The sequence below is a fragment of the Dunckerocampus dactyliophorus genome, chromosome 18 (genome assembly GCF_027744805.1).
Source record: "Dunckerocampus dactyliophorus isolate RoL2022-P2 chromosome 18, RoL_Ddac_1.1, whole genome shotgun sequence".
NCBI classification, from domain to species: Eukaryota; Metazoa; Chordata; class Actinopteri; order Syngnathiformes; family Syngnathidae; genus Dunckerocampus; species Dunckerocampus dactyliophorus.
Genome location: NC_072836.1, coordinates 18,673,734 through 18,701,602, shown reverse-complemented (window position 1 = coordinate 18,701,602; position 27,869 = coordinate 18,673,734). Strand labels below are relative to the sequence as shown.

General features: G+C 41.1%; 3 protein-coding genes across 3 annotated transcripts in view; 1 reads left to right on the top strand and 2 right to left on the bottom strand.

Moving 5' to 3' along the window:
* Positions 1 to 235: 235 nt before the first annotated feature.
* On the bottom strand, positions 236 to 8,766 carry LOC129171020 (neuronal pentraxin receptor-like). Its single transcript, XM_054759304.1, has 5 exons — positions 7,777 to 8,766; positions 4,146 to 4,428; positions 3,611 to 3,843; positions 3,086 to 3,265; positions 236 to 2,971 (listed from the first exon to the last, which is right to left on the bottom strand). The coding sequence occupies exons 1-5, from the start codon at positions 8,476 to 8,478 to the stop codon at positions 2,741 to 2,743; spliced, it is 1,629 nt and encodes a 542-aa protein (XP_054615279.1). The 5' UTR covers positions 8,479 to 8,766; the 3' UTR covers positions 236 to 2,740.
* Positions 7,282 to 26,445, top strand: baiap2l2a (BAR/IMD domain containing adaptor protein 2 like 2a). Its single transcript, XM_054759305.1, has 15 exons — positions 7,282 to 7,326; positions 12,238 to 12,327; positions 12,424 to 12,499; positions 14,100 to 14,186; positions 15,219 to 15,280; positions 15,392 to 15,463; positions 15,618 to 15,698; positions 17,048 to 17,179; positions 18,593 to 18,694; positions 19,023 to 19,089; positions 20,753 to 20,957; positions 21,097 to 21,162; positions 23,219 to 23,393; positions 24,962 to 25,002; positions 25,246 to 26,445. The coding sequence occupies exons 2-15, from the start codon at positions 12,274 to 12,276 to the stop codon at positions 25,325 to 25,327; spliced, it is 1,302 nt and encodes a 433-aa protein (XP_054615280.1). The 5' UTR covers positions 7,282 to 7,326; positions 12,238 to 12,273; the 3' UTR covers positions 25,328 to 26,445.
* Positions 26,399 to 27,869, bottom strand: part of pvalb6 (parvalbumin 6) — a 41,170-nt gene continuing 39,699 nt past the window's right edge. The window contains exon 5 of the mRNA XM_054759306.1: positions 26,399 to 27,448. Within this exon, the coding sequence (XP_054615281.1) occupies positions 27,423 to 27,448 (26 nt within the window). The 3' untranslated portion in view covers positions 26,399 to 27,422. The remainder of the gene's footprint in view (positions 27,449 to 27,869) is intronic.

Sequence of the window (27,869 nt, the reverse complement as noted above, 5' to 3'; positions counted from 1 at the left end):
CAAGCTGTTCCACTCACTCGGCCTCATAAACGCTTCATAGTACATAGTATAGTCTAATTCTTTTCTACCAACGGGATGCTCTGAGTTCCTTTAAATCTCCTTCATAATTAAACACACAGCGTGGCGAGTATTCTCTGTCCACTGTGAGTGTAGAGGAGCCAAGGTGGTATATCACAAATTTAAGAGACTCACATTCTAGATGTGAAAATTAGGAATTTAATTGTAATAAACTACAGAAAACATCAATAAGACACTGACCAAGACACATATATCCAGTATTTATGTAAGTAATAACAAGAGAATAGACAGATACCAGTGCATTAAAAAAATATATACGAATGCAGACACATTCCAAAACAATTTAACAGGCTTGTTTTTCAGTCTTGGACAGTTTAATGCCACAACACTATCAAAATGTCCCAAAAAGCTGTGACATACATAAGCTAAATAAACATCAGGCATAGATTCTTATCAACATTGCACACTGGAAAGCATCCATATAGACAATATTAGGCACATGATGATTTGGCATACATGTTTGTGTTTTTTTTGTATTAAACCACTTCAGCATTCTGCAGGGACGAAACACTGACACTGAAACATGGATAGAATACATTTCACTATTGATTTTCCATTAAAATGACACATAACTTGTAATGTGTCATACAGAAGTATATTTGTATCGGCTGTTGACAGGCGGTGTTTTAGAAATGCTGTCACTCATCACTTTGCGCAACACTTGAGATTGATATTTCACATCATTCTGGAAAGATTTTGAACGCAGCAGGGTCTGCTGTGAACAGGCAGGAGCTTATTTATGGAATGTAGGAAGAGAAGAGACTGAAGGCTGTCAGTTTGTCACGCCATATCTCATACAGTGACCTCCAGAAGTTCACCATGTAAAGGTGAAAACAACATGAAAAGCAGAGAGCTGTAGCATAGACCGCACATAGACCCAAATACATGCATTTAGAGGTGAAAACAGTATGAAAAACAGAGAGCTGTAGCATTGACACCACATAGACCCAAAGACATGCATTTAGAGGTGAAAACAACATGAAAAACAGAGCGTTGTAGCATAGACATCACATAGACCCAAAGACGTGCATTTAGAGGTGATAACAACATGAAAGCCAGAGAGTTCTGCACAAGCAAAACCTATTCTACCCAATTTGAAACTAAGCGTAGACATTTTGTGCTAATTATTGATTGAATGAGCAATCTAATAAGACACACCTTGGCAAAAAAACACCTGTCAGTCACATGTTCCAATACTTTTGCTCATATTAAAAATGGGTGGCTTCAAACAAAAGCTTCTATCTTCAAAGTCTGATCCAAATGTTAACCTGGAAACAAAAGCTGAAAAGTTGCTCTCTGGTGTCACATTCATCTTTTCATGTCAACACTAAATGTTAAATAAAGGGCTTGGCCTCACTGTTCCAATACTTTTGGAAGGCACTGTATGTATTTCATTACGGAAAGTCTTCACAAGTTTTTGTGTTGTTTCCGTACACTCGTATTGATAGAGTATGTCCAACCGTTCATTTATGGTGCAACATTTGCAAGAGGCCTGATTTCATTCTGAGGATTCTAATCTTTATGCTGCAATGACCCATATCCCAACTAGGCCACTTGGGAACAAAATTGGGAATTGTGTCACTTGTACCATGTAGCGTAAATACTGAAGAGCATGACCCAGCATTGTCATATTACGGTCGCATGGTGTGAACATGAATAATAAGGCCCTTTTGGACACCCAATTGTGTTATGAAAGACAAACCATTTCACGATAAATCTGTTATCAGTGTACTGTAGACATTGATGCCAAATGTGAACAGTGGAAAAATATAAAAACAGAAGATGATTATATAATTTTAAATAAATCATTCAGCAACCTACAGAGCCAGAATGCACTTGCGTAGATGTCCTTATTTGTGAAGTTTATGATAAACATATTGCACTGGCAAGACATTACAAATGTGAATACAACATGCAGGTTTGAACACTCTCAGAATAATCATTTCTTTTTCTTGGCATTCATCATCTCCTTGGTATTCCTACCCACATCTGTAACATTTTGCATCATCTTACCTTGAGTGTCAACTGTGAGAGCCATTAATTACCTTCCTTTAACCCCAGTGAATTCATACTAGCAGCCACGGGACTTGAACCTCTTGCAGCATTCATCAGTATGTGCTTACTTCTGTATGTCTTGTTGATCATGGTGTACTTCAGGTCAACATATAGCTTGTGATAGATAGCCGGTAAATGGCTCAGTTGTTAGTTAACAGATTGATGGTTTTTCAAACCACACAAAATGTATGTTTTTTTCAGATAGCTTTGACGACTCTTCTCGTACAACACGGCTTTCCATCATTTTATCAGCTATTATTGTGGAGTGATGTGACAATGTGGAGTAAAATAGGCGGACAAAAAATTCTTGAGACACACGATCCATTCAATACGTTTTTGATTTTCGGGCACAGCAGGGGCCGCAGCCCAAAGCATTACAATGTGTGACAGTAATAGTTGCAAAAAGGAGAGAAACCTTTTTTTTTTTTGCTTCCTGTAGGTGTTATGTCCATGTGTCCATATAATATACTGCAAAGTCTACTCATGCCACATAGACTAGCTTTAAAAGATTTGTAGTACCAATAATTGGGCAGATGGGATCCTAACTATTTTTGTGTGAAACTTTCCGTCTCCTCGCTCCCCTCCTTTTCCTCAAATTCTCCATCTGTCACTTTGAGCTCCGGCTGTGTTTACTACAAGGCTCCCCCGGGTACTTGGTAGCACCACCATAAACTTCCATTCCACGCTCCGTCCAAGGAACCACATGGCCCTGGGTCACCATCCCACACCGAGCCAAGCTGGCCACCTGGTTAGTCGACAGGACCCGGTCCCAAAGACCCATCTGAGATAACTCCCCAACCAAAGCTTGAGTTGAGTCAAAGCCTCCACCAAGGGAATCCTGCGGGTGAAATCAGAAAGTTGATGACCCAAAAACACATTTACTCATGAGCTCATCATACACTCGCCTTAATGCTTACAACATATTAATTCATTCAGTGTCTTGTGCATTTACCTGCTCTTGACCCAGTATTAACACGCCTCCTGGTCTAATGTCATGACCAGCTGCCAATCCATGGCCTTCTCCCCTAAGCTTCCCGCCTTGGTAGGCCATCCATTCTCCTCCTTTCTGACTCCAGGTTACACAGATGTGCTGCCAGCTGCCTCTGGAGAGGTTCAGAGGTAACCGTGCCACCTAAAAACACCACAGTAGAAACCAGATATGCCTTTTCGATTACATATTAGTTTTTTTAGACCACACTTTTCCTGTGGGCATTTTTTGGATAAAAGATTCATTAAATAGACAGACAATAGGATACCTTAGTCTTCCTTATTGGTATTTAATTGAATATGGTGTTCCCATTTGTGTGTATACCTGTTGTATTGAACATTTTCAAAAAGTCTGTCTGTCATACACACTTTAAAACTCTTCAAGTTGATTGCAGATATTTCATCCAAGGTTGGAATTATCTGACTAAATAAAGCAATTCAAGACATCTGAAGTAAGAAGTAAGTCAAATGACTCTTGACACTATCATACCTTGTCATTGATGAGCAGCTCCATGGGCGTATGCAGGCCTTGCAGAAGCAGCAGTTCATTGGGTTGCTCAGGAACGGCGTAAGATAGGGGTGTCCCGATGCCTACTTCTGTTGGTCGAAGCCACAGGCAGATGGTGAAGGCCAATAATTTTGGGATTGACTGTTTCACTACGGCATACATGTAGTTTGTACGGGATGGGAACGACAGTCTGAAGCCCTCTGGGAAGGAATTTGCTGAGGTTGCCAAGAAAAGCAAGAGATAACAGGAAGTTAGAGGTAAAATACAGATATTTCAAAGAAATAGTGGCAAAAAGGATGAAATATTTTTTTCATCTAGCTCTTTCTTCGTTCCAAACATCTGTACTGCTTTTCTAAGCATGATATGCATTTGGTAGTCTTTCTGATCTGTTTAGCATGACATCATTTATTTATCACAAAGAAACCAAGTTGCTTGCTTTGACGATAACAGTATACAGTCATTTAACATACACACGCAAGCACACTGCTGTCTATTCCTGCTCTCTATTATTATTTACCTTCTTCCAGCCCTGAGAGCCGATGGTGGAGATCACTGATGCCACGGTCCATTTCCTGTCTGTGTCTTTCAGTTTCCAGCCTCAAGGCTTTTCTCTCTTTCTCCAACAGCTCCACCTTCCTTTCAAGCTCCCCTTCCAAGTCCTCCATCCTCCAGGGCCTGTCTGTGCCAGAGTTGTGCCCAGGATCAAATAGCCTCTCTGGGCCAACAGACTTGCCTCCATTCTCCACCACTGCTGAGGTGTTGATGTCAGTCTGGTTATGAGGAAACAGGTTGATGTCCGCCTGCATAGAAGGATGACAAAGGTACATTTTTAAATGTTTTTTAAAAAATCCTGGTCTGGATAAGACTTTGTGCCATACTACTAATGAATTTAACAAAAAAATAGAATGCAGCAGCGTAAACAATGTAAAGCAATGAGGGAAATCCTGCCTTTAGCCACGTTTGGTACAATTCAGTTTGAATCGACCCTGACCAGACTTGGGTTTTACTGACAATTAACACGATGCAGATTGTGTATTTTGCAGTCTTTTACAATGGAAGCACCCCAAAATGTGTACCATTCTGAATTGTGCCAAGGGGCTTTTTGAAATGCATATAAATAATGGAAGGGATAAAGTTAACGTCACTTTTATCTGATCGAAGACTTGTTTGTTGACAAAGACGACTATGAGGCAGAAAAGACCAGCAGAGATCCGAGATCAGAGATTACGAACACCACATTGTTATTTGTTATTTCTTGAATTAAATAGTGTTTCCACCTTCTTTGTCAACGTGCTGACACTTATTTTGCAGCCATGATCAACAACAAAAGCATTGTGGCATAACTGTGTTAGTTAGCAAAGAACTACAGAGTCAAACCTTGATGATGTCAAAGACGGGCGACAGAGCTGGGGGACAATGACTTCCGGTTCCGGTTTCCATGCTAACACGCTGCTAACAAACACGTTTACGTACACAGTTGGACTCACGCAGTGTGTTAATAACATGACGAGATGCCCGCTCCATCCATTTTCTATGCCGCTTATCCTCACTAGGGTCGTGCGTATGCTGGATGCGGGTGTGCTGGAGCCTCTCTCAACTGACTTTGGGCGAGAGGCGGGGTACACCATGGCTGGTCGCCAGCCAATCGCAGGGCACATAGAGACAAACAACCACTCACACTCACATTCATACCTATGGACAATTTAGAGTCGCCAATTAACCTAACATGCATGTTTTTGGAATGTGGGAGGAAATCGGAGTACCCGAAGAAAACCCACGCACACGAGGAGCAACATGCAAACTCCACACAGAGGTGCCCCACGAAGATTCGAACCCATGTCTTCGATCCCAGGTCTTCCCGATCTCCTGACTGTGTGGCCAACATGCTAACCCCCCCCGTTACTATTACCACTTTCATTAAAAAAAAATAAACTAAAGCATTTGTAACTACTGTATTTGACAGAGTTACAATCTTCCTGTTTTAAAGCACAAGCGAGACAGGTTGACTCATCTGGATGGACTTGTTAATCCTGCCTGCGTGCCTCTGCATCTCATAGCAGTTGTCTAGAAGACCAAGTATTCAACTCGGTAACACTGCTCCATAATTGCTTTGTAATTAAGAACGACAAGTGAAGCGATTTCTCTCGACTCTAGACGCACAACAAACCTTGTTTTTTTTGGTGTTTTTTTACATATTTGCCAAACACATCTATTTGCAACAGCCACAGCGGAGACCTACAGAGATGGCTTTGCAATCGATACAGAAAATACCAGTGTGTACTTTGCTTACGTGTGTTGCATAAGATGACACAAATAAAGGTTGAACTATAGGAGCATTGAATCAGTTTCCATAAGGACAAGCATTATATAAGAAGCAGTGACTTTGGCATCCATGTTTCTGTTTACAGACAGGTTTGTTCTGGAGATTTCCAGACAATATTACTTATTGATTTGCCCTCCGAAAGGAGATCTGATGTAAATCCCAGTGTAATTTCCAGCGCTTCTGTGATCAGTTTGCATCTTCCCCACGACAATCACACCTCTTTTGCTGGCTCCTCCACATTATATGCCCAGGCTTGACAACCTGATCCATAACAGAAGAAAATCACACAAAGCATCAATATTGGTTGTAAAGGGTGAAGTGTAAATTGAAACAGCTTGAAGCTGCTACTTGTGTTGAAAACATGCAACATGAATATTCGGATGAAGCACGCTCTGATCGCATACCATCCTGTGGGTCTTGGCTGCTTCTCACACACAATATTTCATTTCTATTACAGAGCCCGAGGTTGAGCTTGAGGCAGGTATTTGTTTACACATGCAGACGTCAAGTTTTTCTACAGGGAAAAGAAGTCATTACTGTTGGATCTTTTTGTCTGATACATAAATGCATGAGTGTGTGTGCGCGCTAAATGCCAGAACACCTTTCATTGTCGTTCTGCATTTTCATAGATAACAAGTGTTAATGCCACAAACACAACACAAACACATCTTTAGCTTTTACAGGTTCTGATAAGCAAGGACCGACTGCCATATTATATCTATATCTATAGCGACTGGTGGTACATCTGCACAATAATCCATCCAGATTGTCTGTCTTGCAAATTCCACCACACACAATCTGGTGTAAACACCGCTGTGCTGCTAGACCAAGCACCTACTGTTGGAAACGTGACTGGGATGTTGAGAGAAACATACCGGCTTGTGATAGAAACACTGAAAAACTGAACTGGTATGACGCTGTGGCATCATGAAAAACATGGCATGAGGAGTAACTAAAAGAATTGGCACAAGAAAAAAAACAGTCACCACACAGGCATTAAATTGAATGAGTGATCTGTGCCCAACAAATACTGTACAGGCAACTCATACAATATGAATGCAGCCAAAAATGTGGCTATACATCTTCAGAATCTGGTCATATGAGAGTATGTTTCATGTTACTCTGCACTCTACCCCCTCCTCTTTCTCCTCTGGCTGCTGGTGTTCTCGTTTCTCCCCCTCGTCCGCTACTTTATCATCCTTTCTCTCCATCCTCTCCACAACCCCCCCCCCCCCCCCCTTTTTTTTTCTCTCTCCCAGGCCTTTCTCTCCATCCCTCCTTTTTTTCAAAATGAAATTGCAATCTGCTTTCTTGGCACAGTAGCTTAACGGGAACACTGTATCTGCCAAACAGTCCGCTGCTGTAAATACACCAGGTAGGATTAGTACGATTACACATATCACTAAATATCTATCAGTCTTTGCATCCATTAAGATCGTTATGGAAGGGAGGGCGATTTTGTTTCTTATTTTCAGATGTCAAGGTAGTATTGTGAAACACCGCCCCCTAGCCCCTCTCCCCGATGAATGACTTGATTCTTGGTGTTTACAGAAAAAGCTTTTTGGTGCCTCTATTCACAAAGGCCCACTTGTTCCCTGTTTCTTCTTTGAAGACATGCATCAAGAGACAAGTGCAGTCTTTGTAATCATCCCAGATGAGTATTTAAGCATCAGCAAATATAAATGGTCAAACATTCTGACTGAGGTTTAATGCAGGGCTCTTTAAAATGATGCCATGCAGGCACTCCAGGACTGCTCCTGGGATTCATTACGCCTCTGCAGTGTAGTGTAGTAGTGTGCAGGGGGTGATTTGTTCCATCACATACCTCCAGTCGCTCTATGCGGTCTTTGAGCTGACTGATTGCTTTCTCCAGCTCATCCACAGCCCGAACCGTGAGCATGTGGTCAGGTGCGGACGCCGGGCTGTCCCGCACCATCACCCGTTCCAGTTGAGCCCCCTCTGCCGGGCTTTTGCTTCCCCATAAGCCCACAGCGCCCCCGCGTCTGTCGGCGACGCCACCCCGACCCTTCAGCCCCTTCTCGCACTCGGATAGTTTCCCTGTAAGCTCCCTGATGGTCCGCTGGTCCGTTTGTATTTGCTCCCTTTGCTGCATGACGGTCTGCCGGAGCTCGTCAGCAGTTGTGCGGAGATACCCCCAGTCCTCGCCCGCGTAAAGCGACGGGTCGTCCGCTTGTTGCTGAAAGTTTTTTGGGTTGCACTCTCCGGCCGGGATCGGCGTACATATTAGCCGGCTGACTGCTGGGTCATGCCCGGTGAGTCCAGTGACCCCGTCCAGTCCGCCGAGTCCGATGTGGAAGGTGGGCGCCTCGGATTCGGGCACTTCAGAACCGTGGAGAGCGCCCAAGGATCCAGCCCTGGCCGCCGAGCCTCTGGTAGCCGGCGGCTGCGTCGCGCCAGCCGGATACACCGAGCGGTTGTCGGCTGCCGGTTGCTGCCGTGCCGCCTTCGTGGTGCCGGTGTGAACGGCCGCGATGATGCAGATAACGGCGCCGATGAAGGCCACCATGCCGGCGGCCAAGATGATCACAATGAACTTCAGGTTGGCGGCGGGGACGATCGACAATTAGAAAAATCCAATCATAACACTCCAGAGAAGAAAAAGTTCAAACCAAAAAGCAGCAAAATCATCGACTTAATGTGTTTTGATGAATACAACTTGAACGAAAAACAATCCAGTTCACTTTTCTGTCTAAAAGCAGCTGATGGGGGCGTGAGAGCGCCTCACTTGAGTTATCATGGAGTCGACAAAGCATCTGAGCTTAGTGTTGTTTTACACCACCTCCGTGCATGTGCACAACGCGCATGTCCTCACTATTCAAACTGCAGCGTGGTGAAAGCAAGGCATATTGAGGAGGGGTGTGTGGGGAAATCATTTTGTGATCAGTATCATAGAAAGTTGCCTTGAAATACTGAAAATCCATTCATTAGATGCAATAGTGCAACAATAAAACTATTCATTCACTGAATAGCGAAGACTGTCTTTTTATATGCAAAGACAAAATGCATGTTGAGCTAATGGGAGTCTCTATTTGTCCATAGTTGTGTGTGGCTGGTTATTTGTAAATATGTGCCCTGACCAAGTCAGCTGGGATAGGCTTCAGTTCACTCGTGACCCTAATGAGGACACACGGTATAAAAAATGGATGGATAGATCAAGGAAGGCTTGCTCTCATTCTTGTTGCGCCTCATATCATGTTTGGCCAGTAGCTTGTTGCTTGGCAGAATGTGTGGAGCACCATCATTTTGCTCCGAAGCACAATGAAAAGTAGCATAACCCATTTTCCCACACTTTTTATGGGGCTTTTTACAGGGTACGTGAGCCATGAATGCATGTGGTCAAGGTAATCAAACCTTTGGTTACAACCACATTCTTACTTGCACATTTGTGAATTTGTTTTGATCCACTAATGGGTTTCCTGCACGCATCCTTCTAAGTTCCATCAGCAATATCCCCCCCCAGCCCTGAGGTATAATCATTTGTAGCTCAGCAGCACATTACAGACATATATACCGTAATGTGATGTGTGCATGGCTATAAGTCAGTCTCAAGGTTCCCTTTGGAGCTGCTCTACAGCAGCACAGATGACAGAATGATGGGCCTTGTGGTGGCTGGTGGGTGTCTGTGCGTGTTGCACGATTCAGACCTGGTGCTATTAGTGAGGGTCATTAAATCAAGCTCACACAGCCAAGTGCTAATACATGTTAATCTTAGTCTGAAACACACACGCACGATTAACGACGAAATATATACACTTGTGTGCATGACAGCCCGAAACGCTAAAAAGCGATGTGAAATGAAGTTTCTGTTATATAAATGAGTAATTGATGTTCAACTTCAGAAGGGATTGGAGCAAGGATGTCTCAAAGTTGCGTGCACTGAGTTCCAATATGAAAGAGGGGGAGATGTCTGCGGCAGAAAATAGCTTGTCCCTATCACAGGAACACTAGAATAGTAAAGGAGATGACTAAGTACTCCATTAGAGACGGAGGGCTACGGCTCGTCCCTTCTTACACTGTGTTTTTGTAATAGATACAAACTAGTGGTCTCTTAAGGCATTGTTGTTTTCGCCACAAAACCTCAAACCTGCAATGCTTGCAGTAGTATTTGCAACTTTTAATGGATAGATTCACTGTGGCTGCCTGTTAGAAGTAATTGTTTAACCAGCATTTTCATTCCACTGAGACTTGTGCTGTTAAGACATAAAAGATGCACTCTAGTCTCTTATTAATCACAATATACTGTACTTCTACGTCTGATTTATATGTAAATTCAGTGAAGCATTCAAGAGTCACATTCTTAACTCACTTTATCATCCAAGTCACCAATGACATTTTAAAATGGTCAGCATATTGATGGAAATGGTGTCGAAAATATAATTTATCTCACCCAAACAGCCTCTCGTTAACATGTACATGCTTCAAGACAAATTAGATTTTAAAAAATTGCACCGTGCTTTTCCAGATTTAGCTGGTTGGGCGTGAAACTATAACTCTTATTTGAGTGTTCAGGATGAATCTTTCTTAACACGTCACTCTTGAAATTAATTACACTTCCATGCCCTGAAGAGAAAGGAGTTTAAGGAGCAGTTTTATTACAAAGCTGCTTAAAATTCTACTCATGTATCCAATTGGTTTTTAATGCCACCTAGTGTACAAGCCAATACCTCCATCTGAGTCACTCTCTTTTCCATGGCCTGTAATTTATTAAACTATAAATAATGAAGTTGGTCGTCAAAGCTTTACTCCCTCATTTCCTCTCTTGATTAGAACTCGTCAATAATCATCAACACAATGTTGGACTGATGCAAACACATCATCACCCATGATACAGACATAAACCATCACAGCTGCAGGTTTATGCGGTATAATGTATTATAGGGTGCCTTGGACATACGTGTAGACATGGGTTAAAAAAAAAAAACACTTCAAAGAAAAGTGAAAGTAAAAATCTATTATCTCAGCGTCGTTGAAATAGACGTTCATACAAAAACTCTCTCTCCTTGTTGATATATATAACCACTAAAAACATATCTATTGTTTTAAATGGCTCATAATTGTGCCCTACTTAAAGTACCGTACTGACCTGAATGTAAGACAATTTTTTTTTTTTACACAGAAAGCACACCGGGAACGACGAATCGTCTTACATTTGAAGAGAGCTACACATGCAAACCACAAGTGGTGCCAAATGACTTATCCCCGAGGGTGTCGGAGCTTTTCCTTTCACTCACACATTCCAGTGACTTGGAGAGATGCATCTGCGACACAGAGACGTAGAGGTTGGAGCAAGCCGGCAAACAACAGAGCGTTAGCCAAGAAATATGATGACTGAAATATTTCATTATTTCATTCGTTGGTCATTAATCCGTTCCAAAAGGTCAGACACCAAACCGAAGCGCACTCTAACCAAATCAATTTTTCTCATCAGAAATAATGCGAATCCAAATAATCCGTTCCAGAAAGCTAAAAATGTAAACCCAAAACACATGTATATCAGTTTTACAATTCTAGTCGTACATGCCGAAAATTTGGAATGCATATAAATACACCATGTGGCAGTAAGATCAACATGGACACCACCTTCGTGTTTTGATCTCGCTGCCACATCTTCAGTGAAGATAAAAGCAAACTTAATTGTTATCTCAACATTTTTGAGACTTGCGGTGTAGCTGTTTTACTTAGCACAAGAACTACAGAGACAACCACCGATGGCATCATAAAACGGCGACAGAGCTGACTTCCGCTTCTTGTTTCCATGTAGCAGCAAGCTAATAGGCTGCTAACAAGGACGTCTTGTGATAAAAATACATGAAGAAAACAGTTGGAATCACACAATATATCAATAACACAACAAAACGTGTATCACATTGTATGCTAACCGGAAAAGGTACGCAAACCGAGGCAAAATGTTCATTCCAGTATTTCTTACAGCTGCCTCATATTTCCCCAGTATTTCCCGTACTTTTCAGCATTTTCTTCCTGCATCGCAAGTAGTGTTTGCATGACAAATGCACTCACAAATCACAGTGTTGAGTTCAACATACATTGTGTCAGACACGCCCACACAGTCATGGTTTACAGCATGTGCCGTTGTGTTTTATGATAGGGCCATGTTTAATTATTTACTGTGGGCTATTCAAGTCACAGTTGTGTATGTGCTCCACAACGTGAGCAGCCTCCTGCACTCATTCAGTCCAATACGTTCAGGACTGTGGTTCCTGTATACCCACTTCCTGGATGAGTTAAGACCTGGTTGCTCTCACAGGGTTTCATTGATAGTTACACCAGTGTGGATGCGAACATGTCTGCAGTCAATAGTGACCAGCTCCATCGATCGACCTTGGGGATTTACTCAGTAAGTAACAGATTGTAGCTCGTATGAACATGTTCTGAAGTTAGATTGAATCTAGTTTCTTGTTTGACCGTCGTGGGGTGTTTTTTTTCCCAACAGAGCTTAATGGATGAATTCAACCCGAGCCTCCAGAAACTTGTGTCGCTAGGACATAGCTACGTCCGAGCTTTTCAAGGTAAGGCAGACAGAGAGATGAAACATGCAAAAAATGTTAATTTCTCACTTTCTGTGCCCTCTTGTATGATGTTCACACGCCTTCCTTTATTAGCATTGTAAACTAAACAAACTAACGTCAGCTGTATGTGTCATTAAACCTCATTCCAAAGTCCATAGACATGGGATTGGAGTACGTAGTGCTGTTGCGTTGTTTGCTGTACGGCCCTGTGTCCAAGACATGTGCAGTGTGTGATTGCTGCATTACCAACAACCGAACAACTCTTTTTTATTACCACTAAGAGTGCTGTAGTAAGTTTGTTTAAAGCATCGAGTTAATTAAAACTTTTACTTCTGTGAGGCACATGTCTGCTTGGAATCTCCATTGAAACATCCCACATAATTGTGCGGGTTTTTCAAAATGAACATGCACGTTAGGCTAGTTGGAGCCTAAATTGTCTTTAAGTGTGAATGTGTGTGTGAATATTTGCCCCTATTTGCCCTGTGATTGACTGGGGACCAGGCCAGGGTGTGCCGCGCCTCTCGTCCAATGTCACCTGTGAATGAGGACAAGCAGTATAGGAAATGTAGCCTACTTTCAAAGTTTGTAAGATTTTCTGTTACTCCAATTTTTTGGTAGCGGATTATTTTTTAGTTCTTATCTTACCTTACATTAACAGTTTTATCATTTCAATGCACTGAATTGTAATAAGGACAATTCCATTATCACTGTCCTTGCTGTGGCTACCCTGGATTATCTATTTTTGTGGTTCAGCCTTGATGGTGTAAGTGTTTGATTAGAATCTATGGAACCTTGGTTAGCGTACGCCCCAGTTAGTGTGTTTTTTGTTTAACGTTGAAAATGTACGCCAAAATTTTGCCTCGGCTTGCGTACTTTACCGGTTAGCGTACAATATGGAGCGTGTTCTGTTGTGTTATTAATACACTGTGTGAGACCAAATGTGTGACCAAAATTTGTCGCAACTTTCTTTGGCTGCATTTCGGGTTATGCAGCCGTGATTAAAAGAAAGGCAGAGCCTTGAGGTGAAAAATCACTAATGAATTCAAGAAATAACTCACGGCAAAACACAGAGTTGGTGTGCATGTGTGATCTTGCTGCCACATCACGTCTTTGGCAACAATCATGTCTTCAGTGACGGTAGAAGTAACCTTAAATGTTCATTTATTCATCATTTATATCTATTTATATGCATTTGAAATTGTTTTCTGCGTGTAAAACAATGTGTTTTGTGGTAACATTTTTGGCTTTCTGGAGCAGAATAATTGGATTTACATTCTTTATTTTTAGTAAAAGTGTTTTGATTAGAGTTGGACGTTCTGGAGTGGATTAATGATGCTAACCAAGGTTCCGCTGTACTTTGAAGTAGTAGTTTACACAACACAAACATATTGTACTGTAGCTGTAAATGTAGCCAGAACTGCTGCTGTTACCTGGTCATGCCTCTCTGCAGTGTTTCAACAACTAAACAAACACCAGCACGGAGCGATTGAGATTGTGTCTCATGGTGACATATTCCCCAGTCATATTACCTGCAACTCCTTTACTGCTTTTGTTGTGCCATTGCTGGGGAATGTACTTTCACGTGATATGTGTGTTTCAGCTCTGGCTGTAAAAAGCGAGGCTTACTTCACTGCACTTTCACAGATCGGCGAGCAGGCGTTCCACACCACGTCCTCACGCCCCATAGGTAAGGCAAAGCATGCACACAATAGCGACAGGGAATAGATTGTTTTCAATGAGTCAGTCGGGCTCCAAAGAACATAGCTGAGGTTAAATGTTGTGTGGCAACAGTTTTAAAATTGCTGTGTTTTGGACATAATCCCACCTGCTGTAATTGCTGTAGACCTGTGTGCATCCATGACAACAGGAGTCCGTGTGCTCGAGTGCATTTATCATTTAACCAGGAGTGTTGGGTATCAGATGCCGGCATGAGGGCATGAATAATTAACGATGACAGGCAGGAGCTCCACTTCACTCGCTTAACCCAGCCATGGTAAAAAGAACTCAGGAGACTTTGCAGAGTTTTACCTTAAATATTGTAGATGTGGTCATTCTGTGACTCGTTTTGGAAGACATTTGAACATACAGCTAGAAGATGGAGAAATAATGTGATTCATTCACATTCATACACAAGTAACTTTTTCTTTGTAGCACGGGGCAGTGTGTCCAAGCTATACAGTATTTTCTGGAGTAAGTCGTCTTCTGCGACTTACAGTCAGTTAGGACTTATTATACGATGTCCAAGTTAAAGTGGGGTGGTGTTTGGCTTTTTGGCGACGCCTAGTGGCCGCAATAATTCATTGAGTTGAGTTTGTGACACTGGCACACAAATTGAATGATACAGCAAAAACAGGGTGCTTTTTGTGACAGAATACTTTCCAATATGCTTCTGCCTAAGAGACTGTGCCTGTAAGTAATGTGCAAATATTGTTATATGATTGAGAAATGTGGTATTTTAGACAGCAATGTTGTGTAATTTTGGACACAAATTTTTGGTCTATTTTATTTCATTTGTGAATACGCAAATGAAGTTTGGGTGTTAAGAATTGCTCTTGCTCTGATGACAGCTCAATCATAAATATGAGACTTTTTCTGACACGTTTTTTGACTGATGCGATTAATACGCTGGAGGGACTTATAGTCCGGTAAACACAATGGTATCTATTTCATAACATTTATTTGAATGCTTTCTAATTGTGTGCTGTCCTTGTCTTTTTAGGAGATGTTTTGATTCAGATTGCTGAGAGCCAAAGGAAACTGACCTTGGAACTGGAGACAGCAGTTAGTTACAGCGCCACCACTCTTCTGACCTTCACAATATGAGTGAATTCAAAAATACTTGTGTGCTTTCTATTGTGCGAGTTCAAATTCATTTTGTGTGCATCCTTTTAGTTTCGCTGGTTCTCTGAGGATATTCTTCTTGAGATGGACAATAATGTGCGACTGGACAAAGACTACATATCAGTGAGTGATACATACCGTATTATTATGGTCATTGCATCATCCAGAATGACAATGCTTTAGGGGTTATATTGTAAAGCAACTAATTGTGCTGGATTTCTGTTTGGGAATTGTGATTTTTGAGAGGGGTGCCTAAAAGGTGATGTGTGTTTCACAGGGCAGCAGAAAACAATATGAGATGAGCGTCCACAGTCAGGCAGCAGCTATGGACAGACAGCTAAGACGCGGAGCTAACCAGGTTTGTTTCTCATGTTTTCTTTATCGGAGAATTTCACCACTATTGTGTATGTTTGTGATCTTGTCGAGATTCATTACATACACTTTTACATGAATACTGTATAGAATAAGCGATATACTGTAGAGAATGGATGGATGCTTGGCGCAACGTCAAATGCAATGTTTTTTTGATGCTTAGGCAAGGTAACCATTGTATACTAAAACTCACCCTTTGAAGACAACTGACAGACACGGAATGAAGAGGGACAGTAAGTTGCTTGCAGGGCAGTTCCTGGTGATATTTCCAATTAATAAGCCTTGAATGGTAAATTTTGATTCATGTACTGTATTTTCTGGACTATAAGTCATACTTTTTTACATACAGTAGCAACTTATAGTCCAGTGCGACTTCTATCCATATCAAAATATATAAAATGTTACATATTTTGGAATGTTAATTTGTACTGACTGACATGAAGCAAGGAGTGAACATTACCATCGATAGCCGTGAGAGGGCACTCTAGGCTTGTGTGAAATGTATGCCTCTCCTGTTCTGTAATGCAGTAATCCCTCGTTTATTGGGGTCACTGGTTCCCGACTCGACCATGATAAGTGAATTTCTGCAAAATGGGGCTCCTTATTTATGAATCGAATATTTTCATAGTTACAGCAAAGAAACCCTGTTAATGACCTTCAAAATACGGATTGGAACCTGTGATGCTTTTCCTCTTCTCTGACCTGTAAATGTTGTTACAATGTTGTATTCTGGTGTTAAAGGATGCCAACACGTCCGCTAATGAGGTTTGCGCATTTGGAAGTGAGACTTGAAAGGAGTTTTGGATGGCTCTGTTTTTTAGTTTTGTTTTTTTACACTGAGTTCCACTGACGTCAACGCAATCCCGGACGTCCTTATATGGGCATGCACTGACAAAAGCTGTAGGCCTGCCCTCCTCCCGCTCTGCTTCGCTCTGCTCTGTTCACCGTGTTAGCGTGCATGGCTCCCAGGAAATGTTTGTTTGGGTGTGCCTAAAGAGGCAGGCATCAGGCACAAGTGGTTGGAGTTGCTGATTCCCGGCCAGCAAGAGAAAAATATGCTCATCTGTCAACGGCATTTCACGCGGGACTGTTTTGTGAACATGGGCCAATACGAATCTGAAATATCCGCCAAACTGTTGCTGAAGTCCGACGCCTTTCCAATGTTACTTGGTTGTGTTGAAGAGTCAGAAGAGCAAGCTGTAAGTAACAATTTATCCATCCATCCATTTTCTATGGGTCATAGGTTAAACACCTAATTTCTTGACAGGTGTGTTCCAATGCTTTTATCTATATGGTGTATGTGGGATATGTACAGTAATGCATGTGTATCTTCAGGATGGTAGTGAGTACATGCATTTCCTTCGGGAAAGCCATGGCGAGGCGCTGAAGGAGGAGGAGAGACGATACCGCTTCCTGGCTGAGAAACACTGTGGCCTCATCCAGTCCTTCTCCCACCTCATGAATAAGGTACACGTCCTACGTCCGTAACATTGATGATAGCTTGTTTTGGCGGTTACAGACAGCAGGTGCAAAATAGCTTGGGATCATCATGTAAGTCATTACCGTGGCTGTCAGAACCGCTATAATAGGGGATGTGCTCCAAAGAGAATTCTCAATAATGTGTAATGATTATGTCAGCCGTTATTAGTCTCTGAGGGGAAATTTACCTCCTTTTTATAATGAGGGTCAGCCACAGAGCAGGAGATTAGAAGATGATAGAGATTCAGCATCTTTAGCAGGATGGAGGAAAGGGTGCCTGTTTTTGACTTCATCCTCTTTCTTTTATCTCTTCAGAGCCAGACACTGACAACTTCTAGGTTAGAAAATGACACCGTTCAAACTCACTGCATTTGACTTTTGTGTTTTCTCATTTTTTTAATCATTTGAACTATACAGTAATTCCTTTGAATTTGAATTTTGCATCACAGTTTTTCAGAAATATATTAATTAATAAATCATGCTGTTTTGTGGTTGATTATGTCCTATTGTTAGTAAAAAAAAAAAAAAAAAGAAGCATATTCAAACAAATTGTATTTTTTTTTACCTAAATTAAGCATTTCCACGCATAAAATGGCCGAATGAACGAAAATACAAACATAATATATTCTGAAGACACGTTTGAAGATGTTGTGATGATATTTAGTATTCTACTCTGATCACTAGGTGTCAGTAATGTTACTACAATGTTCGGTGAGTCACACAAACACCAGCACGTAACCCACAGCAAACTAAAACTCAACTCTGAAACCCCAGTGTCACTTCCTGCCCGCCACCCCTTCTTATTTTACGTCTCATTTTCTCTTATCATGTCTACTATATTGGGTAATACATGTGTAAAGGTGACTATTGGGGTGTTATTTCATGTTTAGAGGGCTCTAATTATGTTAAAAACAGTATTTAGAATGCCGTAAACAGGTTTTCTATGCTCTAACTACATAAATATTCCATTTATAAATAAGGAATCATACTTTGCAGAAATTAATTGTCACGCTCGAGCCTGAAACCAATTAACCGCGATAAACGAGGGATTTATTTATTCATAATGAGGCTGTTTTATGTTTTGCTAATAGTCCAAAGTCCGTTGTTTTAAACGGAACATTTGTGTCGCTGTCATCATCAAAAGTCTGTTTGCAGCCATCTGAGATAATTGTGTGTCCAAATCAAACTGTGGTGTTTAAAGGTGATCAGTGTAGGGACACTGCTCGTGCCTCAAAGGGCAAAGGCAATAAGCGAGCACTAATTACCCTCATCTTCAAGTTGGCAAGGTCATGTTTGACAAAAGATTATCTTTGTATACACTCAGGCACCTTCTGCTGTGTTCTTCAGGCAATTGTGACATGCACAGTGTGTGCATTTATGTTTTCTTTATTCCCACGGTAGAACAGCACTAGTCTGCAGCAGAAGGCTGACTCCTGGAGAGAAGAGGTAGACGCCACCAGAGCATCTCATGCTGCTACAAGGCCCCCTGCGCTGGATAACACTGTGAGTTTATGGCACAATTCAAACAGGTCACTGGGTGTGCATGTCTGTGTGTGGTTTTCTTCACAGATTGATAAAGGCCAATACGATCAACTTGGGCGTGTACAGTATTTCCTAATTACGCTTAAGCACCGTTTAAAGTTACATAAATATTGTCTTATTTCTGCTGCTACAGTGCCCTCTGGTGGTAGCTCTGTGAACACTGATAACCACTGCACGGACTAGGTTATTCAAACAATATCAATTTAATCTCAGTTAAATCATTAAAGTGACTGGAACCTATTCAGCTTCTCTGTCATATGCGTTGCCTTGTTTCTTTCTATACTTGCAGGCACATATTAGACAAGAGAACAAGAAGAATAGAGAAGAGCAGCTGCTCGGCAACATACCATCAAGGGGTGAGAGAACGTTTTTTTTTTAAAGAAAATAATACGTTTATGAATATGAGGAAGTGCAAGTGAGAAATTCACCAAAGAAAATCATAATATAGAAATTGATGTTGCATGCATTTTATTTTCATGCTTTTTCCCATATATTTTAAAAACTTTTTTAAGTATAATTTAAAGCCCATGATGCTTCTTCTTGAATGCAAAGTATATTTTATTATGTAGTAGTATAGCACAGTGGTGCACACTGCATTATAGATAGATAGATAGATAGATAGATAGATAGATAGATAGATAGATAGATAGATAGATAGATAGATAGATAGATAGATAGATAGATAGATAGATAGATAGAGAAATCCACGTTTCTAGCAGCTCTGCAAAAGTGTCCTAATAAACGTAATCAATTAAAAATAAAACAAAGCAAAATAGGAGCGTTAAGAAAATAGAATAAGAATAGATAAATAAATACGAAACAGATCACTTCAATTTCAGTAATACATAATATTAATACATAATAATAATAATAACAACACATAATAAGTTAATAAGTCTAGTCCTGTGTGTGTTTTTACTGCTCCCCCTCTGTTGTGTTGAAAAGTCGCATGGCGTGGGGGTGGAATGATTTGCTCATTCTATCGGCGGAACAGGGCAGTGATAGTAATCTGCCAGCAGGTGCCCAGCAGACAATCTTTAAAAAAAACAAACAAACCATAATTTATATTTTTTGAAACTATGGAAACACACTGGCATTTGGTAAATGTATATTTTGCAGTGGAGTCACTGTTAAAAGTTACATTTTCAGTGTGTACAGTAATCTATCGTTTATCACGGCTAGTTTGTTCCAGACCCAACCCTGATAATTGGAAGTGACGTCGGGGGTTCAGAGTTGAGTTTTAGCTTGGCGTGGTAGTCCATGCTAGGCATTGTTGTGCCTGTTGTGAGATCATTCAAACTTACAATAAAAGCCTGTTGTTTCGGTGATCAAGTCTGGCGCTTGTGTGTCTTGTCGAACGTTATAGTGACATTACTGACACCTAGCGACCAGTGTAGAATACTGCATGTCATCACGACATCTTTGCATGCGTCTTCTGAATGCCTTATATTTGTCTATTGGTTCATTTTCATGCTTGAAAATTGTTAATTTCTTCAAAAAATGTTTTTTATATAGTAATAGGACACATTCAACCACAAAACAATTAGATTTATTAATTCATATATTTTTGAAAAGCCCTGATAGAGTGAAGCCGCGAATTTCAAAGCCCGAAGTGACGAGGGGTTACTATACTTAGCGCCATATTTATTTAAATACAAGCCATTTTCTTCTACTACTGCTTCATTGTGACACATACGCCTCACTGTTGCCCCCTGCAGAGTGGAGAAAGCACTGCATGAATGAGCACTTCTCTAGTTAGACAGGTTTCATTATTGTGTGTGTTATTTTTTTCTTCCACTTAATTATGCGAAGTGAAATAGAAAATATGATGACGAAAGATGAGAAATAACTTATAAAATTGTTAGCCCCTTCCCCTTCTAATCAACAGTAGCGCCATCTGTTATAAATTAATGGTACATTTAGAGACAACCTGAGCAAGAATAAATAGACATCGATTTTAGCTATTGTGCTTCATTCAACTAAGTCATCACCAGTTTGCTTCCTTCTGGATGGCCACAGCCCCGTCTCCCCAGGGAAGCATATATCGCTCCACGGCGGAGTCAGTTGGGGGTGGAGGAAGATCCATGAGGGCCCGGGTGGCCCATCAGCCTGGTGGCGGTAATCCAACCCTGCTGCACTTCACCAGGGGAGAGACGATCACTGTTCTCGTCCAGCAGCCGAAAAACGGCTGGTTGTACGGCCGTGCTGCTGGCAACAATTCACGGTGAGTGTTACAACATTAGGTACACTTATACCACCTAATGAGATTCATTACTCCATCCATCAATCCATCTTCTATGCCACTTATCCTCCATAGGGTAAGGTTCGTTACTCTTTACGCTGCAATATCATTTTGTTTTCAGTCAGGGATGGTTCCCGGCCTCTTATGTGGAAGAGGTGGATGACCTTCCTATGCCAGCGGACTTGGGGTAAACGATACTTAAGAAAAGTGCAATTCCTTAGCAAACGCCTGCATTGAAAGGTATCCATTTAGAACTCATGTTAGGTCTTTCTCATCTGCAGGGAACTTCAGCCTCATTAGCCTCAAATGAGACTCTTTGTTCACTCACTAGGAGAGTGGAGTCTCAGAGATATCAGCTTTGATCTGTCCACATGAATCCGTTACAAGTTGAAACACGTTGACTTGCTGGTGGTGTTTGACAATAATAAGGGGTGTCGTTTATTCTCAAGGGACTTTTCATGCTTGCAAAGAGTGAGCCACCGGAACCTTCGTACATTTCACTGAACATAATACTGTCACCTTTAGCCACACCCAAGCATACTTCTTTAAAAGTTCCACTAATTGGGCCACGTTCCGCAGGCTATTCTTACTGATTGGGTTTTATTGGACCGATAATCAGGCCTGGAATAATGACATGAGCCATTTAAGACATTTGGGTGACCCAGTGCTGTGAGGAACACCATTCCTATTCCGCACCCTTAGCTCAAACATTGTTCAGTCACGGTGGACACCCGTCACAGCAAAATACCCAGACTTTGTACTAAAATGTGTGCAAATGTAACCGGCCGGGGGCAGCCAGCCCTGCGTTTCGCAGAATGACAGTCAAAAGTTGTGAGCGCAAGCCATCGAAATAAAAGGCCGGACTGTCAACTCGACGTCCAGCGAGACTCTTAAAAACCGTTGACGCAACTCAGCAGGCCAAATGTGTACTTCTTGTCAATGTATTGGCCAATTTTAATGCTAATTGGATGGAACACGGACAGTATATGTTTGATTTGGTCCCCATGGACTCCCATTATGACCACATGCTTTCGCATGCAAATGTTTGGGCATCCATTGTTTGATTGTGATATTTCACATAACTGATGGACACAGTAGTATTTCATAAGGGAAATGAGGTTTATTGGATTAACACAAGACATGCAATATGCATCAAAACTTAATTTGACAGGTGCATACATTTGAGTGTTGTTGGTGCTCAGAAGGCATTGTAGGCGGAATAGGTGTGTCCCATTACGTGCATTCTTAGCTCCGTCTTCTTACCTGTTTTGATATCTTTAGAACGCACAGAAAAGAGAAAGACGTGTTCGTGCCTCACATGAGGATTGTGGATGATGGCCAAAATATCCCAAAAACCTGCAGTTTTCCTTGAAGGTGACCAGTTGCAAGTTGGTTTTCTCTTTGAATCGCTTGTGAAGATGAGCAACATGGGGTCCTCAAAACAAAAATGAAAATGAAGCTTGTTATTGTGAAGGCCAGGGAAATTATGAGAGAGGCAAAGGCGAAGGATGGTGAGAAGTGTGAAGACAACCCACAGACCACTTCCAAAGAACTACAACGTCAACTTGTAGTTTGTCGCTTCAGGTGCGCAAAAGGACATTTGGACAAGCAAGATTCATTTTGGAATAAACTGCACATCTTCTGTTTATTCAATAAACCTCATTTCACTCCTGAAATATTGCTCTGTCCATCAGCTATTTGATACATCAAAATGAAATTGTAGATTTGTACACACCCAACGATTTATCAATGAAAACGATGGAAATTGTCAGGCGTGCACAAACTTTTGCATACCACTGTAATTTGACTGATACAAAAGTGAAAAAATATTCATATATTACATTTTTACTGTATGTGATGGGCTTTTTGGGAGCTTAGGGGAACAAAATGCAACTTTTTATTTTCAAAATAAACTCTCATTAATCAGTTCAAGGCTGTAATAAAACTACAGTAAACATTTGCACATAATGTTGAGCAAATACTGCGTATTTTGTGTTGTTCTCATTAAAAAATGTCAGGAGTTATAATGACGAAGCACAAAAAAGAGAGGGACTGATTTAAAAAACAAATAAATAAATAAAAAATGGCCTTTATGAGCAGTGATGAACATTTCAAAGATGCACCTTAACAGGGAGAAAGAGAAAGCTGGAATCAAATAAACTCATATTAATAACATGTTTATCTTACGTGACCCTTTTATTCAACTTTCTTTTGTTGTGAACATATTTTATATGTGCTTTCAGTAGTTCCAGTCTGCGGGGAAGAGCCAACACCAGCGTGAGTAGCCGCATGGACCTGGCAGGAAACAACACCCCGCCCCCGCCCCCTCCACCACCAATGTCTCAGTCTTCAAATAAAAACTCTGAGATGCAAACACGCGTATCTGACAAGAGGGCCGAGTCTTACCCAGAAAAAAAGGTATCACAGTCTCACAGCGTTTATTGATCAGTCTGGTTGAATCAATCAATTCCCTGTCTTTGCTGGCTTCACAAGCAGCCTGACTACACTTTGCCTCAAGGCTTTCTCACCAGAAGACCATCAAAGTCACCCGTGGCTTTACTGATCATTACAAACAATGAATGAATGCCATATCAGTCGGCTCAAGTCATCTTATGAACTTAGCAAACTCGGGAAAATCCATCCGGTTGAAGTTTGAATGTTGATGTCATTCTCGTATGCTGCTGTTTTCTCATTTTGATTTTTTTAATGAGCAGCAACGTGGGTTATCACACATTTTCAATCCAAAATATGTTTGTTATTAAACAATTTATTATACACTATGCCCATGTCAAGGATGCGAATTGTGCAATGTGCGATATGCTGCTCTGTCCAGCAGGGGCAGTGTGACGAGGTGCTGTTCTCCATGTCACCTCATCCTTCTTTCTGGTGGATGCAGGGTGGAAGTTCCAGCTGTTGACATTGTATGAGTGAGGAAGCTGTGTGTGCGTGTGTGTGTGTGTGTGTGTGTGTGCACGTGTGCGTGTGTGTGTGTATGTGTGTGTCATTACCTTAGATCGGGGGGTTTTCAAAGTGTGGCAGAGAATTTCTTTTTTCTGTTGACGTTTTCTGCTCGGTGTTTACTCTCTCGCTGTAGGAAGTAAAAATCAATTCATTTTGCCTTTGACTGACGTTAGCTTAGCTGGTTTGAGAAAGATGTTTTTCTGGGTTGTTCTCAAGCTGCTGCGCTTCCCCCAAGGTCCCGAGGCCCTCCTCACACTTGGAAGGACCTGAATCATTTTGTCGCATAAAATTGTACTTATGTACAATTAAAACATCAAATGCAGTAAAACCTAGTAAAGCACTATTCTATCATTACACGAATATGGCTTTTTAAAGAAAGGGGCGCACTGCATTACTGCATTACAGCTACTATAAAAATAATTACATTAAATAAATAAAATATTTTTAAAATGTAAAAAAATTGACATAATTGAATTACACGCCATGCAATATATATGCATATAAATAATTTTAAAGGCAGATTAATATCTCTACTGATGATGATGTACTGATGATTCTTTGCTGTCTCCTTACTCTGCACGTGGATCTTGTGCAAGCGACTGATTGCAGTTTACATGAATGATTCTCATTTTGCCTTGAATGGCATCCATATTTTTCCAAGGCCTGGCGAGAGATTTTACCTGACAGGACTTTAAGAAGATTAATGACCCCATTCAGCTGTGGTATTGTGGTCTCCTGAAATGGCCGATGTTTAAAATCAAATGGAAAAACTTTGTCAATATAAACAATGGATTTAATGCAAAAGGGATTAAAAAGGGCATAGAAATACATGATGTGATGTTTGAGAATACAGAATTGTGCAAAGTAGGTCATTGTGCATGCTTTGCAGTGTCCGTCACTGTTGTTGAGTTGTGTGTCCTTGCCAGGCCTGCTGCCCCTTTGGTGAATGAGTGTGTGTGTGCGTGCGTGTGTGTGTGTGCGTAGGTGAGCTCACCATTCACACCCTTCTCATGTGTTTTCTGCAGCGATCCCAGCAAGAGGCATCAAGACCTGAACTCTTTCCAAAGTAAGTCAAAATCCAAATGTGCACACTGGTTGCTGATGTTCCACGTTCCTGTAGTATTCACAAATGGAACCTCATCGCTTTGTTATCAGCAGAAGGGTGTAATATGTGTTGCAGTACGGAAATCATTTGTGTCAGGCCAACGTAGGCATTGCTGTGTCTTCAGGTCACGTGGTTTTTCCCATGATGCTTGTGCGTGGATGGAATGCACTTAAACTCCTCTTCTTTACGCTTTCTCTTTTGAAGGGGTACCAACCCGTTTGCAACGGTTAAGTTGAAGCCCACATCCACCAATGACAGGTCAGCGCCTCGTCTGTATCGCAAATGATATATTAAACGATTCTGTTTCCAGCTGAGGTGAGAAAAGAGCAACATGGCTTGGACTGCACGTATGCAAGCGACCAGAATCTGTTCAAGTTTTAATTGGACCATATGAAAGTTATCAGCTAAATGTTTTTGGAATGCTTAATTCATCATTTCTGGCAAGAAATTTGACTCTGAATACTTGACATTTTCATAACTGCAATGTGTAAATAGTGGATAAGTGTTCTAATGTACACGTGCCGCATACCTGCAGATGGCCAGTAGGGGGCAACAACACTTTAACACGTTTATGATACAGCGTTCCCTCGTTTAGCGCAGGGGGTGGGTTCCCAAAGTAGTCCGCAATAAGTAGCCAACTTCATTTTTGTAGAATTATTATGTATGTTTTAAGGCTGTAAAACCCCTCACCATACACTTGATACACTTTTCTCAGACAAGTGAACCGCGATAGGGCCAGGGAACACTGTACGCTAGACAAGGCTTTAAAAAATAGCTTTTTTAAACGAATGAAATACAAAAATAATTTAAAAATGAGATATTTCCATGAAATTTCCTGTATATCTTGTCCTTATCATGGGTTAGATATAAAACTGAGCTTTAATTTTATGTTCTTAGTATGTTCTCAGTTCTTATCAATACAGTCTGTGCAGTCAGTGCCAATTTCTTTTTCTGTGTTTCATTCCCACCGCCCTACGCTCTGTGTGTCCTCACCAGTCTAATGGCACCATGTCTTTTTTGTCTAACTGATACCAATAGCGTTCTTCTTCTCAAGACTGATATCATACCGATAACCGATTTTTTTTTAAATCTACTTTTTTTTAAAATTTTGATTTAACTGTTGCCTCATTCGAGCATTTTTTTAAATTATCGGTTATCAGAGCGATTTTTTTTAAGATATCGGATTTATCGGTATGATGTCATAATTCCCTCATATCGGCCCGATAATTAGCGATCTGATAATTATTGTGCACCACTAATAATGACACACCTGGAAGATTGTTTAATATTACATGATATGTGTGATTATTACACAAGACAGGACTTTACAAAGTGGAACATGTAATGCTGTAATAATGACATCATTGCTGTACATACCATGGAATTGATCACCAATAATAAATTAGTCAGGACATACGTGAAATGGTGTTCATTGAAGGGTAATTTTATCATGAATGTGTTTCATAATTTTGTTGTCCATTGATACACAGTATTGTGAATCAACATGTTTTTTATGCTGCTCGTCTGTGATTGGACTCTGGGTTTATTTGCTCAGGCAGTAAATTGGCCTACAAAAGAAGATCCTGCATTGCCTGCTTGGGTCCTCCGCTGGGGATACTTAACCCAAATTGGACCTCAGTGTGAATCCAATTGTGCTAATGGCTTCAGAGTACGGTTCTGTTAAATTAGCACAGCACCTCTGGTACATTTTGATGATGATAATATGGGTTTGTTTTTATGCGATGCCCTTCTCAAGCTCTTCAAAGTGCGCGGCTTTATGCTTTATGAGCTTGCTGTCAAGATGTTTTGCAGTCGGCTCGGGGAAGATGCAAAAAGCAAAGCACAAAGTATAACATCCATGAAGCGAGCAAACAGAAGAGTCACTGTGAGTGGAGGCTTTTCTTATCTTCATTTTATTTATTTGTATTCACAGCTTGACCGCTTTCTTCTTATGTCATGACAGTAATACATCATTACTGGGTGGGAGGATGGAGAGATGAGTAGAGTGATGATAGGAAACTCAAAAGCTAACCAAGGATAAATAAGGGGATGAAGCACAGAGGGAAATTAGGTTATCTCTCTTATAATCGCTTCACGTATCTACTTTGCTTTAAAAGGCAAGGTCTATTCCTGCAGGCATGTTTTTATCTCTATACATAAGCGGAAACAAGAACAGTTTGTATAAAAAGGATAACATGGGATGAGTGTATGACTGGGGGGCGTTTTTAAGTGTTTGTGTTTGCGTATTGTATGTGTATTTATGTGTATGTGTGTGTTTGGAGGTGTGCTGTGCAGTGTGTGTGTGTGCGTGTGGAGGCTGGGGGCAGCGGGTTTCAGGATGCAGGGATGATCGGGAGGTGGTCTTCGAGTCGGTCTTCGGTCTACTCCCTCACAAGGGCGGTGAACTCTATAAGAGAGGGACGCAAATCATCAGGACAGTTTTTTTAACACTCATGCCATCTACATTTGTTTAATTAGATCCTATCAAGATGAATGCCCCTGAAGTTTCAATTGTGAAGATAAATATGCCGCTAAAGTCTCACAGAACGTGGGCCTTTGAACTGGCATCGCTAAAACAGTAAAGAACTCGGTGCAGAGCACCAAAGGATTGACTCTGCATGTGTGTTTGGCTTTTTCTGTGATATTGTTAGATATTATAGTTCAACACTGTCAGTGTAATTGCTCCTCATAGAGGCTTTTACACGACACACACACATACACACACCCTCACATAGCACAATCAGAGTTGTGCAACATTTACATATTACTCAATGAAAAATACTGAATGACGTTACATGTTTAGAGTTAACATAGTTAAACATTGTCAG

Excerpts from the sequence above, each read along its gene's own strand:
- LOC129171020 (XM_054759304.1), bottom strand. The coding sequence starts at position 8,478 with ATGGTGGCCTTCATCGGCGCCGTTATCTGCATCATCGCGGCCGTTCAC. Across the intron at positions 4,429-7,776 it reads ACCGCATAGAGCGACTGGAG|GCGGACATCAACCTGTTTCC; the intron begins GTATGTGATGGA and ends CCTTCTATGCAG. Across the intron at positions 3,266-3,610 it reads AGCTGCTCATCAATGACAAG|GTGGCACGGTTACCTCTGAA; the intron begins GTATGATAGTGT and ends TGGTGTTTTTAG.
- baiap2l2a (XM_054759305.1), top strand. The coding sequence starts at position 12,274 with ATGTCTGCAGTCAATAGTGACCAGCTCCATCGATCGACCTTGGGGATT. Across the intron at positions 14,187-15,218 it reads CACGTCCTCACGCCCCATAG|GAGATGTTTTGATTCAGATT; the intron begins GTAAGGCAAAGC and ends TTGTCTTTTTAG. Across the intron at positions 21,163-23,218 it reads CCTATGCCAGCGGACTTGGG|TAGTTCCAGTCTGCGGGGAA; the intron begins GTAAACGATACT and ends ATGTGCTTTCAG.